Source organism: Vespula vulgaris, chromosome 20, assembly GCF_905475345.1.
Source record: "Vespula vulgaris chromosome 20, iyVesVulg1.1, whole genome shotgun sequence".
NCBI lineage: Eukaryota > Metazoa > Arthropoda > Insecta > Hymenoptera > Vespidae > Vespula > Vespula vulgaris.
Window position 1 is genome coordinate 2840001 of NC_066605.1, and position 16264 is coordinate 2856264.

Genomic DNA, 16264 nt, shown 5'->3' on the forward strand with positions numbered 1-16264 from the left:
ATTATAATAAAATTATAACGAGGTATATAAAAAAGATGAGAGAAAGAGGTTGGTGTGCCTTCGCTCTCTACTATGCAAGTAATGTTCCTGAATAGTCTCGTCGTTGCTCGTCTCGTGCGGTAAATTTCTGAAACGAAGTCTCTCTCTCTCTCTCTCTCTCTCTCTCTCTCTTTTTCTCTTTTCTCTCTTTCTCTCTTTCTCTCCTCCATTGTGATGCCACGCTCTCGCTCGAGGCACTCTCCGTTAGCTAAGCTAGGCGGCGAACGGAAGCAAAACAAAAGAGCCGAAATGCGTTCATTATTTCGAGCTAATTGGCGGTGCCTTTACCCTCGAGCCGGGAGAGGGAAGCTTGCCTCTCGATACTCTGCTCCTGTAGGAGCTACCTCCAACTCCGAGAAGCCAGTTCTTTCTTTTAAAATGTTTGCCGCGGGCTTTGCGCTCTTTTCTCTTCTCCCTCTTTTCCTTTCTTTTTCCTTCTTTCCATCTTTCTCTTTCTCTTTCTCTTTCTCTTGTTTTCTTTTTTTCTTACTTTCTTTCTTTCTCTCTCTCTCTCTCTCTCTCTCTCTTTGTTCACTCAAGTTTAATATTTGAAGTTAGATCGAATTATTTTTAATCGTGAAGCAAAATGATGAATTCATTTTCTTTAATATAAAATAATTTTAATTATAAAATATTATGGTAAAATGAAATATCGTAATCGTGCTTAATCTTTATTTTTTGAAATTTTAATAATGGTATTAATTTATTAATGATTATTTTTTTATCTATCTGTTTTTTCTCTATACTTATTCGTTTAAGTTTAATGTTTGAACTTAGATCGAATTCTTTGATCATGATGCAAAATGGTGGATTCATTTTCTTTAATATAAAATAATTTTAATTATAAAATATTATGGTAAAATGAAATATCGTAATCGTGCTTAATCTTCATTTTTTGAAATTTTAATAATGGTATTAATTTATTAATGATTATTTTTTTATCTATCTGTTTTTTCTCTATTTATTCGTTTAAGTTTAATGTTTGAACTTAGATTGAATTATTTTTAATCGTGAAGCAAAATGATGAATTCATTTTCTTTAATATAAAATAATTTTAATTATGAAATATTATGGTAAAATGAAATATCGTAATCGTGCTTAATCTTCATTTTTTGAAATTTTAATAATGGTATTAATTTATTAATGATTATTTTTTTATCTATCTGTTTTTTCTCTATATTTATTCGTTTAAGTTTAATGTTTGAACTTAGATCGAATTCTTTGATCGTGAAGCAAAATGGTGGATTCATTTTCTATGATTAATATAAACTATTATTGTAAAACTAAAAATTGTAATTGTGTTTAATCTCCATTTTTTGAATTTTAATAATAGAATTAATTCATTAATGATGAGTTTTTTATCTATGTTTTTTGTTTATATTTATTCGCTGAAGTTTAATATTCGACGTTAGGTTGAGCGATCATAAAGTAAAATATTAGAATTCTTTTCGATATCTATGAAAATATTTCAATTCGATATCAATGAAAAATGTAAAACGAACAATTTCGATTATAAAGTAAATTAATCCATTAACAATTACTATTCTATTGGAACAACTTCTTTATTTATAAATCATATATTTCTCTTCTTTATAAAAATAAAAGGGAATAATAAAAACGATATTAATAAAATCGTAAAAATAAGAAACTTTACGAAAATATAATAATCTCTTCTTTATAATAGTAAAAGGAAATAATGAAAACAATATTAATAAAATCTAAAAAAAAAAAAGAAACCACGAAAGTATAATAAAACAGTCGCAATAATCTTCTCACATATGAATCAAATCGAAGATCGAATAATTTCTCTCGTCCTTGTACAAATATTTTATATATATATATATAAAAAGGAATATTAAAAAAAAAAATTAAAAACAAATAAACAAGTTAAAAAGAAAAGAAACGAAACGACAAACAAAGAAAAAAGAATTTTTTTCATAAAAGATAAAAACCTCGCAAAAGAACAGTGTAACACTCGACTCAGTCGTCCGAGTTATGGGGAAAAATGAGGCCACCTTGACGTCCAAGAAATTCTCTCCCCCTTCTCCCTTTAGAGTATCAGCGTGTGGCGTAACGGCGACATGGGTGCACGGTATGCGTAGAGGACGTGCACGATAAGTATCGCGACACATGTCGGCATAACTGCCACGATCAATAAGCTCTCAAGAAGAGGTGCCTCGTCTCGCGGCACGGTTGGAAGTCTGAGACTGCTGAGGAGATTCGCCATTGAGGTACCGAACTTTTCAAGATGAATCGTTGTATTTCTTGATACTCAACAATGACAACGAACATTGGTAGCCCGTCCCTTTCTTTATCGAGTTATATGTACTATTGTGTACGTATATATATCTAAGCATATTTTGTGACATATATATTATATTAATTTATATATATATATATATTTTATATAATAATATATTTTACTTTCTATTTTGTAATATAATATTATATTTTATAATATAGTATATAATAATATATATAAAGTATATGTATACTTATATATTTTTATATATTATACTTATATATACTATATATATGTGTGTGTGTGTGTTTTGTATAATAATATAGCTTTGTGATTTTTATATTTTGTGTGTAGATATATGAACCTATATCTACATATAGTATGTTCAATTTATACATGCAATTATTTCATCACGTATTAAAAATGCAAGAAAATATTTTAAACGATGCAACAAAATATTTTGCCTATAATGAACTTGAAGAGTTCTTTGAAAATTACGTTTACATTTTTAAATGGAACTCTATATTCTCTAATATATAATCTTCTAGCTGACGTTAAATCATTTTCGAAACATTATTTACATATGTATTTTGTATAGCCTCTTGTTGAGTTATTAATATTCGAATTTGACATGTATCCAGTATTAGCATTACTCGATAATATTCTGGTAATCCTCCCACGGGAAGATAATTCGGTTGGAATTTGTGCTTCTAAACGAAAAATGATTCAATTGATCCACATCGATCTAAATTGTATATTTAAATGTGTTCGTAATAATGGTGGGCATGTAAAAACGTATTAATACCGATAGCACATCAATTTCAAAAACAAAAACGATCGTATAAAATAGAATCAAGTTGAGATTACCGATTGAAGATTAACAGTTATTGCTAAATTTATCTGAAGATGGTCGAAAATTGTCGAAGATAGTTGATGATAGATAATGATTGATATTTAAAGATTGATAAAACGAATATTACCGAATATTACCGAAGATAAGAAAAGATCATCGATCCGATCCTTTTCTATTTTATTCGATTTTCTTACACACACACATATATATATATATATATATATATATATATATATACACGCAGACAATAATATATTATATATTATGTATATTATATTATATTATATATATTATATATACACTATTATTATCACATATTATTATATTATATTATATATATATATCATAATATATATTTTTATTATATCAGTCATATATATATCAATTATTATTATATATTATAATATATATTATATATATATATATCAGTTCATAGATCCGATCGATTTCTATCTCAATCGGATATTTGTACAAAGTAGAAGGGTTGAGAAGGGGGTGGAGGAGGAAGAGGAGGAGGTGGTGGTGGTATTGGAAGAGGACGGAGAATGTGGTCGTCTGCCGTACAAACGATATTCCTGGCCCCGTATTACGACGTGGGGCGCTACGTAGAACGTCGTTGGCTCCACCGGACAACGCCACGTGATGGTAATGGCCGCGATAATTATTTAGATAGCGGAGGATATATGCGTCCTAGCGCAGCATGGGACCTCGGCTACGTGGTTTCCATGGTGCCCCCGTCCCTTTAACGCGGATACGTGCTTGCCCGAAGCGTTTACTCGCCACTTGACTGCGTCCATTGCTAATCCACCCCCTCACCCTCTCCCACCACCTTCATCTTCCACCATCTACCTTTTCGTCTTGTCCTTCTTTTTGTCATAGGTTTATCTTAGTTTCTTATTATTTTGTTTATATTCTCGATGTTAATTAAAATTTATCAAGGTCTTATAATTAAATGATATAGTATCTATCTGTGTTCGATATTTATATAATTATATGATTAAATGAATATATATTTAAATAATACAGTTATATATGTATATATTAAATATGTATATTAAAGAATACAATACATATATATATATATATATATATAATATATAATTTGTGTGTGCATATATTATATATTCTGTGTTATATCTTAACTTCGTTTCGAGATATATTCTTCTTCCCTACAAGACAATGGTTTTATAGTGATCAAGATACCTATAATATCGTGTTATACGAATATTGTACAAGCTACAATTTTTCTCTCTCTTTTATGTGAATCCATATCGCATTAATCACAAGAGGTTACACAATTCTTATATAATGGCATCTCCCACGTCGCACGATTCGACCTTATTGTTTTATTAATTATTTTTATAATATCTTAACATATCCTAACATATCTTATTAATTCTTAGTAGTAATAATTTCGCATTAATCGGAAGATTCGTACGCTTTCTTGTAATTTAATTTAAAGTTATAATCGATTTAATACGACTTATATTCTATTATCGTATAATAGGAATAAAATATAGGAGATAACTTACCGTACGTCGTTCTTCTTTCGCCAGATTACGAAACGAAAAGTTGAAATTATACGATTGATTTATAAAAGCACTTATTTGAACCGACGGCTTGTATCAGACTGAGGTTTATTTTCCAAATGGCTGCTACATTACGTGTACGAAAACAAAAAAAAAAAGAAAAGAAACAAATCTACGTAGCTGATACCAAACGTGTTTATTATCTTATTACCACAACAAAACAAATCAAGGTTAATAATCGACGTAATATCGTTGCGTGCTATAAACACATTATTTCTGAATGAATACATTTATACTTTTATTATGAAAAATTAAATAATTCGATGAAACAAAAGTCTATATATGTAAGTGAGTCATAAGTTTTATCGAATGATTTAAAAAATCGATTACTCCTTTTCATTACATTTTTAAGGGAATACAGTTGGTATTGTAATTTTACAAGCAGGAAGATTTGTAGTTTTTCTTTTTTTTTTGTAATCGGTGGAAGGAAAATTATTTTAAATAAAATATTTTGAAAAAGAGTAAATCGATTTTTCAAATCATTTAGAAACTTTTGACCCGCGAATATAAAAACTTTCGATCTATTCTTTTAATGAATAGTATAATTTCTTTTAATTAAATTAGTGTAATAATGCATTTCTAATGAATTCTATTGCCGTCTTCTATTACGATTTTAAGTCGGTCAATATTGATTGCACAATTAAACGAAATTATTTATTATCATAAAATCGATACGATCGGAAAGAAATGATATACTATAACTAATGAGATATACGAAATATTAAATGACCAAAATTATTATACCTAAAATTATACAATTATTGAAAAATTATACCTAAAGACATAATATATCAAATCTTTCATAGTTACATAATTTGTTATTTCCACATTTCTCATTATTTATTATTTATAATTCATTATTTATAAATATATCATCCTTAATTAATTCAAGCAAGTATTATAACAAAGAGTATTTAACAAATGAAGTAAAATAACAACTGTGATTCGTTGAATCGCGAATACATGAACAATTTGGGAATTTTCATGTCGAATAATTCGACCAAGAACGAAACGAGAAGATATTTCCTCTGGTGGTTTCGCGAGGGACGCTTTTGGGGTTGGATTAACCAGGTCCACCACCATGTAGCGAGGCATTACTTCCACGCAGTGAAGCACGCTCCTTGGATCCAAAGCCGGAATAACAGAAGGAGAGAGAGAGAGAAAGAGAGAGCACGAGAGAAATAAAAAGAGAGACAAAGAGAGACAACCACGGAGAGAAAGAGAGAGAAAGAGAGAAAACGAACGAGATAGAAAGAGAGCAAGCGAACGAGATAGAAAGAAAGAGAGAGATAGAGAGATAGAAAGAAAGAGAGAAAGAGAGAGATAGAGAGAAAGAGAGATAGAAAGAAACAGAGAGAGAGAGAGAGACAGAGAGAAAAAAGAGAGAGAAAGATAGATAGATAGAGAAACAGAGAGAGAGAGAGAGAGAGAGAGAGAGAGAGAGAGAGAGAGAGAGAAAGATAGAGAAACACAGAAAGAGAGAGATAGAGAGAGAGAGAGAGAGATAAAGAGAAAGAGAGGGTCTTCCGATTTTCGCATAAATCAGTCCCGATCCCATGGCCCTTCCTCCTCCGTCGGGAACGAGCGCCGCTTTTACCTCCTTCCTCGTCGTTCCACCCACGGACGAGCAAAGGAGACAACGCGAGAGGAGATTGGAGGAACCGAGAGAGAAAGATAGATAGATAGATAGAGAAAGAGAGAAAGAGAGAGAGAGAAAGAGAGAGAGAGAACGAGAGAAAGAGAGAGAGAGAGAGAGAGGGATGGAGAAAGAGCAGCAGAGCGCTATTTTATTGCTGGCTTAATAAATGGAGGCTCTTTTATTTGCCGAAGCCCAGCATCCGCTCGCAGTTTGCCAACCTGTTTGCTAACAACAAATTAATCGGGTGACGTATCCCGGCGCGCACGTAGAGATACGCTTCTCTCTTGCAAAGGTGCTCACATATACCTACATACATACATATGTATGTATGTATATATGTATGTATGTATGTATGTTTGTATGTTTGTATGTATGTATGGAGTGATTCTCTCTTACAGAAGAGGACCAACGAGAGTACGAAGCTCGTCGGCGTTCCTTCACCCCTCACGGGACGACCTGCAACCTGCTGCTTTGCTTTGCTTCGTCCTCTTTATTCTCTCTCTCTCTCTCTCTCTCTCTCTCTCTCTCTTTCTCTATTTCTTTTTCTTGTTCGTTTGTTTGTTTGTTTGTTTGTTTCTTTCTCTCGAAAGATCGCGGCACACAACACACAGAGAAACCTTTCCCCTGCGGTGTCTCGCAGTGATACGCACTACGCACGCATTCGCCAATCTGTAATTCATAACGCGAGCGAACGTTCGCCGTTCTTATTGCTGGCCCTCACGCTGAGAGAGAAAGATACAGAATGCTAGGGGAGAAAGAGAAAGAGAGAGAAAGAGAGAAGGCAAGAAGAGTTTAGGGGGAGGATATATACTGGTTTCGATCAAAGGGAGGTGAGATGCCAGAGGACCAACCAATGTCACCCATCTCTCTCTCTCTCTCTCTCTTTCTCTCCCTTTCTATCTATCTATCTTTCTCTATCTCTCTATCTCTTTTTCTCTCATGGGAATAAAACCTGACCTGGCCAATGTCCCTGCTGATTCGATACTGAAATTTCTTCCTCTCTCTCTTTCTCTCTTTCTCTCTTTTTCTTTTTCTTTCTTTCTTTCTTTCTCTCTCTCTTTCTCTTTCTCCATTTCTCTTTTTTTAAAGATCTACGTTGTCAATGATTAAGTTATTATCTCACCGCAGGATGTTTTCAAATTATCCATCTTTTTTCAATGATCCTTATAATGATCTCTTCAAAACGTTTTTGTTATCCCAATGAAGATCTCAAACACTCTCTTTCGTTACAACCATAAAATGAATGCTCCAAATTCTTTCATTCTTTCATTTTTCTAACGTTCACTGTTGTTATCTCTCATCGTCGATTCTTTCACTTCTTCTAACGTACATTTTTACTTCGTTCCTTCTATTACTTCGTTTTTATTAACTTCATAAAGACTGTATACGTTTTCGTTAGAACGTTATTCTAGTTTTCTAACGTCATTATTACTTCATAATCTAATTCAATTCGTTTATGTTAACTTAATGAAGATTTCAAACAACTTCGTTAGAAGAACGTAATCCATAAAATTGTTTTCATTTTTCTAACATCGTGAGTTACCTCATCGTCTTCGTTTGTGTTAATTTAATGAAGATTTTTAATTTATGAACTTTCCGTTCGAAACTTCGTTACAAAATTATCTAATATTTTTCTAATATTTTCCGTTGTGTTGCATTATAAACGATCACTTCATTTTTTTTAACTCGATGAAGATTTCAAGGATTATCGTTAAAACGTTATAAAAATAATTTCACGTTTCTAACGTTTATCCTATTACCCCATCATTCTTCGTCTTTTCTTTTTCATTTTTTACTTTTTTAAAGCAACAAAGATATCAAACATTATCTTTAGGATAACCCGATTATAAAATTGTTACATTTTTCTAATTCTCTCTATCAAAAAAAAAAAAAAAAAAAAAAAAAGATCGATTATTTTCAAAACATTTCCTTTATCTCTCCGATTATAAAAAAAACAAAATTACAAAATTGTTTTAATTTTCTTTACGTACACCGTTAGACGATACATCATATCGAAATACGTTCTTATACTATCCATTAAATCTCTTTAGCCGTTAGATATCGATCAAAAAGATCAAAAAAAAAAAGAAAGAAAAAACAACACATACACACAGAAAGGACCTCTCTCTCTCTCTCTTTCTGATTCCTTCGAAACTTTTTCTCCTTGGGATCGATCAATTTCTTCGTAGAGAGTGGTCTCTCGATTCATTGATTCAGACGGAAACAGGTTTTACGGAAAAGAAATAAGAAAGGATACACATGAAAGATCTCAAGGTTAGTGAGAGCTACGATCCTTGAAAGATCCAAAGGAGGACCATACGAATAAGAGTTCTCGAATCGAATTCGATCCTAACTTACAAACTCGCTATAAGCATACAAGGGACTATATCAGCTGCGACGGACATTTCGGCTAACAAATGATTCCCCTAATTCCCTTTTCGTCGAGCATTCACATAATGGTCGTTATCGTTCCCGACCCACCAGGTTGTCCTGATACTTTAGGATTACCATATTTACGAGGAGCCACGCGATCTCCTACGGGATTCCCTTTTCGCGCGACGATCGTGCCACCTTCAAAGCTACCTTTATTCTATCTCTTTCTCTCTATCTCTTTTTCTCTTTTTCTTTCTGTCTGTCTCTCTCTCTCTCTCTCTCTCTCTCTCTCTCTCTCTCTCTCTCTCTCTGTCTGTCTGTCTGTTCTACCTTTGATATCCACGTACTACTTCCCTCTCGGGAATAATCCAACGATCTAAACTGCATCATTCTCGTCGGTGACTTCTTAAAGAGACTATTTCTCCTCCTCGATCATTCTTGTTGATCCTTTCTGTTCTGATTTAATCGACCGAAGCGCCGTGGGAATCTTCGATTGATACTTCCCGAATTCCATCGATCTTATTTTTATATTATACCGTTTCCCATTTACCGTTTACTGGATATGGTTACGAATATTTCTGTTTTTTTTTTTTAGTCATTTTGTCGATTATACGTCTATTCGTCAAATAATTTTGCTTTTTTTCAATTATTCATCATTCAGTTAAATAATTTTATTAAATGATTTTATTATTAAATAATTTTATTTAAAGAAAGAAAGAAGAGTTAGGAAGAAATATATTCATATATTCGTTTCCATTAATATTCTATTCTTTTATTTTATAATTATAATCGCGATTAATTAACATCGATCGTGTTTCTGAATCTTTTTTTTTTTTTCTTTTTCATCGTCTTTTAGTATCAAATTTTTAATTTCTAATGTTTCTAAATTCCAAATACTTATCTTAATCCCATCGATTGAAATGATCCCATCGATTATAAATTTTTAAGGTTTGTTTCTAACTTTCTTTTTAAGTTACATTATTTCATAAGTTGATGTTTAATTAATCAAATTTTAAATAATCTTTCAGAGTTTATTTTTGTTATCATAAGGAACAAAAAAAGAAAAGAAGAAATAATATCGTATAATGTAAAAGTTATATAACACAAACTTATAAATAATAAATAAATTATATGAAATTTATAAAACATTATGAAGTTTATATATATATATATATATATATATATATATATATATATACATATGTTTATAATATTGTATATATTACATATATATGCGACACATGAAAAATTATATATAAAACTTATAAGTAATAAATATCATTTAAATTAATAAATTAATTAAATTAAACAATTCCAATTAAAATAATAAATTTCATAAATAAACTTATTGACGAACGTTAATGATTCATTAACCTTGAACTTTCGTGATTCAAGTACTAACTATATAATTTTTAAACCAAAAAAAAATATATATATATAAAAATATATAAAGATGACATATCTAGTAGAAATATTTATTTCATATCGTAAAGATATTATTTCATTCATAAATACATCGTCACTACGTTACTATTATGAATTTTGTAGTCACACATTTCGTTTGAATGAAGTTCGATTCTTTTAGGCAATCTGCCAGAAATGCGATAAAGTTCGATCAAAACAAACTTTTTTCTGGAATCAACGACGACGAGCATGAATTACTCAAAAAAGAAAAAAAAAAGTAAAGACTCAAGTGTTTAGCAAAAAACTCAAGTGGTGTAGTTAACAACGTAGAGAGACGTATTCAACCACCTCAATGTTTTTTTCCTCATTGATCGACCTTTCATTCATGACTATCGTTGATGGCCTCGTTTCCTGTTAGTACGATAAATCTAAAAAAAAAAAAAAGAAAAAACGGAAATATCGATATTATGAAAAATATATTCCTGTCTACATAATCAAATTAAATTCATATAGAGATATATATCAATGCATTACTAACATGCATAATTATTTGATTATGTAATATATATAATATATATAATATAAAATAATATATATATATAAAATATGACTTATTATATTGACGAGTACATTAAAATGTAATTTAAAATATACAAACGTTTAAAATTAAAAGATTAAGGATGGGGCAGGATAAATTAATATATGTAATATATTCATATCGTAATAATGATATTATATAATAATAAATCAGAAAAATTTTGAAATAATATGTTACTTTGACATTAATGTTGGAAAATATAAAGATCATATCTATTTTTTTTTTTTAATCATAAGATACGATGTTTACATTTTTTATATATTTACTTATATATTATTTTTTTATTTTATATATTACTTTCTATACGATCAATTTTGTATAATTAGTTTTATAATTGTTTTACTTCGATTTCATCAATTTTTCTTTTTTTTTTTTATAAATTACGACTTGTTGAATTTATAAAAGTTAAATAATTAAGTAATTTTGACGATACTAGTTAATTTTATAAAAATAATTAAAGAAATAATATTTACAATGATCTTCAATATACAAAATAAACATTTTTCTTTGTCGATAAGACAAAATGATATCATTGATGATTTACAAGTATTATTAGTATTCATCAACTTTCCGGTTGACATAATCATTTTATTTGCATTCTTTATAGTGTCCGATGTAATAGTTATTTCCCATTAACATTAGTTACTAACACGATACGTGAGAAGAAGTGAAAATTAAGTAGAGATTCGTATCATTCTTTCATTAATTCTGAAAAATTATCATCGAATGAAATCACGTTAATGATATCATACATGAAATTTCATCATACATTTTTCTTTTATTATTTCTAAAAGAAATAAATTCAAACGAGTGCAATTAAATATTCCATTATTATTATTATTATTATTATTATTATTATTATTATTAAATTTGTTATTTTTCGTAATTAAAAAAAAATCATGAAGCGTCATATTAAATATAATAAATTTCATGACCTAACTTGCAAGCTGCAATAAATTTAAAATAAAAAGAAAAAAGAAAAACAATGTATTAAATATAAATTCGATCAACAAAATTGAAAGCTGCAATTAATTAAAAATATAAAAGAATCACGAAACAATATGTTAAATCGAATATATTTAATCGACAAAAGTTTAATCGATAAAATAAAAAAAAAAAAGAAAAAAAAAAGACAGATCACGAGACGAAACGTATGAAATCTGACAAATTTTACGAGCAAAAGTGCAAGTTGCAATCAATTGAAAATATAAAAAGAAAAAAGAAATCACGAAGCACGACGATACGTGTTCGATACGATGAATTCGTTGAACGAAATTAATAGCTGCGATTGATCGGAAATAAAGAGAGAGAAAGAGAGGAAAAAAAGAAAACAACGTCATGAGAGAACGTATCAAATATGATAAATTTTATGAGAAAAATTGCAATCTGGAATTAATCAAAAATAGAAGAATCATGAGACAACGTATTAAATCCAATAAATTGGATGAGCAAAAGAAGCTCATATTAAAGAAACATACCTAACTGGTTGGAACGAGGAGTATCGCAAGAAAGAAGAATTCGAAGAGCCGTAACCGAAAGCTCGTGGACAAATCGTTACGAGTGAAGAATGTTTCAACACACACATACACACATACATAATATATATATAATTGTATATATACAGGGTGTAACAAAATTACGCGACAAAACTTCACAAATAGATTCTCTTCTATGGGAAGAACAAATATTACAAAGATAGTTCATTTCTGAATTATAGAACTTTCAAGTTATGATTTTATATTAGTGTATCCATGTAGAATTAGTTTATGTGTTAATTAAAAATTATGATAGAATATGCTTGACATTCTCTTACATGAAATGTTCGAAATAATTATCACCTGTCGGAATAAAGGCACGTCGTTTCGTTGCGTTTCGAACACGTTCCAAAATTTCAAGCTTTGAAGATTGTTAAGTGTTGTTGTTTTTATTGTTATTGTTATGGTTGTTGTTGTTGTTGGTATTGTTGGTAAAAGTTTTACGTATTCGGTCTGTTATTTCTTCCGTTGTATTGGTAAGACAATGTACTGTGTAATAAATGCATTTCGCTTAAATACGTTTCGTTTACGATTTGGAACATAAAGATGCACTATCGTAATTATAACGTAATATCAACATTTGGAAATTTAATAATTCAGAATTTTACTATTTATGGATTCGTATTGATAGATTTTTTTTTTAATGGAATATAAATTTTTAATGGAATATTAATAAATAAAAAATTAACACGTTGACAGAACATATTTTTTAAATTTTGTTATATACTTTATGTATACGATATGTATATATATATATGTGTGTGTGTATGATATATATTATTATATTATATATATTATATAATTTATATATATTTATATATATATAAGTATATTAATATAATACTATATATTTCTCTATAGCGAGAAAAATAAAGTTTCACCATATTCTTCATACTTCATTTTTCTTTTCTTTTCTTTTCTTTTACATTTTTTTCCTCCCTTCTCTCTTCTCTTCCCACGAAACTTTCGAAAGTGGCCATTTTCGTTGAAGTCGATCTTACTCCTTCGAGTTATACTATACGTAAAATTGCATCACGATGAGGTGCAACTTTTTCTCCTTTGCTTCTCTTGCAAACCTTTTTTAATACTTCGAAGAGAACCGGAAGAAGAAGAAGAAGAAGAACAAGAGGAAAAGGATGAGAAGGTGGAGAAGTAAGAGAAGAATAAGGAGGAGGAGGAGATGAAGGTGGAAGATGAAGAAGAAGACGAAGAAGAAGAAGAAGAAAAAGAAGACGAAGAAGAAGAATAAGGAAGAAGAAGAAGAAGAAGAAGAAGAAGAGAAGGATACTTTTCTTTTCAGAGGCAACGACGCCCGGGGGACTTTGAATTCCACCACGAGATGCCAGTGCCGTGCTTACGTAAGAGAATCTCGACAAAGAGGCGATGCAAGAAAAGGGTTTCGTCCGTTTCTGTTTCTTTCTTTTCCTCCAACTCTCTCTCTGTTTCTCTCTCTCTTTCTCTTTTTCTCTCTTTTCTGTCTTTTTCAATCTGTTTCTCTCTGGAGCCGCACGCGTGCACCTGCCGGTGCAATCCTAAGAGAAAGAAAGATAGAGAAAGATAGAAAGAGAGAGAGAGAGAGAGATAGAGAAAAAAAGTAAAGTAAAGAGAGTAATTTTTATTAAGTAATTCCATCTTCCTTCTCTTTTACTTCCTCTTCAATCTTTTCTATCTTCTTCACTTCGTTCATCACTTCCATCTTAACCTCATTCTTATCTTCTTCTTCTTCTTCTTCTTTTTCTTTTTATTTATTTATTTATTTTTCTTTCTTTATCATTCTTTATTCTTTCGTCTTCTTTCTTCTTCTGGTTCTCTTGGTTCTTCTTAAGTTCTTCGTTGAAGAAGAGAATGGAAGATGGCGACGACGACGACGACGACGACGAAGACGACGACGACGACGACGACGACGACGACGACGACGACGACGTCTGCTCGAGGTTGCCCGGTAGCCGTGGGTTCCTACCGGAGCCCCGGTACCGGTCATGCGTCGCAACTATAATTTGAAATAATTTATAAATCCTATTCAATTCAAATTAAGGCTCCACTCTGTCGGATGAATAAAAGATGCGCCGTACCGCTTGCTAGTGAGAGAAATGCTCGATGGAGAAAGAGAGAGAGAGAGAGAGAGAGAGAGAGAGAGGGTGGGAGAGGGAGGGTGAGAGGGAGGGAAAGAGAGAGAGAGAAAGAGAGAGAAGGAGAAGTAAGCGCAAGCGCAATAATGCGCGTGCGCACGGCCAAATGGTGCCCCATTATGCTCGCTCTTCATGGGTTACGAGAACCGAGACCGCCTTGGGAACAGTCCTACGAATTCCTTTCGTGATTTTGATCGATTCCTTAACTCGACGAGATAATACAAATACGTATCCGGAAGCAATATGTTCTTAATTCTTTTCTGTTTTTTCTTTTTCCATTTTTATATTTTTTTTTTTTGTAATCGAGACATTTCTATATTTATTCGAAGGGTATTGTTTATTAATTAATGATAAGTATATGGTGAAATAGGTTATTTATTTTATAGAGAATAATGCAAGATATGGTGTTGTATTATGTTTGATTTTGATGAGTTAGGAGGATTGAGTTCATCTTGGAAACAGTTCTACGAATTCCTTTCGTGATTTTGATCGATTTCTTAACTCGATGAAATAATAAAAATACGTATATGGATGTAATGTGTTCTTAATTGTTTTCTTGTCTTTTTTTTTTTTTTTTATTTCTTTTTATATTCTTTTTTTATATATATATTTTTTTTTATGTAATGAAAATTTGATATTTATTTGATCGGTATTATTTATTGATATATAAATAATATTATATATATAATATTAGTAAATATTATTATTAATTAATAATAAGTATTATTATATAAATATATATATATAAATATTTTGTGTATATATTTATATATTATATTTATAAATAATTAACTATTACTTGCATTATCTATTGATCATTTATTTAAAAAAAATTGATCGATTCTTTAAAAATATTAATCCAACAAATAACAGCCTTATCGAACTTAATTCATTTTCTTAATTTGATCAATTTTTATTTATGATATTGTATTTATGATATCGTTTATCGTGCATACGAAAGCAAAATCTTGACAATTTTTCTTCTAATCAAACTTAATTGTTTTTCGTGCTTTTTATTCGAGAAATTATTATTTATAATAACTCGATATCTTTCTATCGATTACTTTCAAATAATTTATTCTTTCTATTATTGTTTAACAAAGTTGTGAATGTATTTTATATAAATAATTGCAACGTTTTGAATTCTGTGCGTAAAATCAAATGATCCGATTATAATTATTTTTAGATAGGATTAAAATTTATTGATTACTTAGACACGTAGACACGTACACACACAAACACAGAATTAGATAACACGATCAAAATATTATTAAATCTTTTTAATCATAAATCATAAAATTAAATTCAAGCACGTTTCATTGAATTTTTCTTAAAAAATAAAATATCCTTGCTGTAACCTTTCGATTTATTATTTAATTCTGGAACCATCGGATATCTCATGTTTCGTAAAAACACGATTATATCATTACATCGAAGTATCAATTAATAATTAAAATTTTCAAATATGTCCTCGGGATATAACAGATTTTAAACGATATAATCCGCTAAATTTTTTATCGATTTTCTCTTTTCGTGTTAATATATTATACATCATCGAAGTGACGTAAATAATAAAAAAGAATCTTTTTATCTATACCCTCGGGATATAACAAATTAACACGATATAATTCGATAAATTTTTTATCGATTCTCTTTTTTCGTGATAATAAACATCATCGAAGTATCGTAAATAATAAAAAAGAATCTTTACATATATCCTCGGGATATAACAAATTAACACGACACATAATAATTCGCTCAATTTTTAATATCCATTTTCTCTCCATCTTCCTTTAAAACATATTAAACCATTATCAAAGTATAATCAAATAAAATTTCAAAATATTATCTATCCTTGCGATA

The 16264-nt window shown here is 29.9% G+C and overlaps 1 protein-coding gene across 3 annotated transcripts in view; it reads left to right on the top strand.

The window, feature by feature from the left end:
- Nucleotides 1-16264, top strand: part of LOC127071081 (uncharacterized) — a 152938-nt gene that overhangs the window by 113874 nt on the left and 22800 nt on the right. Inside the window, exon 7 of one of the 3 annotated variants that reach the window (XM_051009952.1) lies at nt 10321-10562. The exons of 1 other annotated variant lie outside the window; for it this stretch is intronic. In XM_051009952.1, coding sequence (XP_050865909.1) covers nt 10321-10392 — 72 coding nt within the window. In that variant the 3' untranslated portion in view covers nt 10393-10562. Of the gene's footprint in view, nt 1-2023; nt 2075-10320; nt 10563-16264 lie in introns of those variants that run through there. One more of the 3 variants, XM_051009955.1, reaches the window with a different exon arrangement.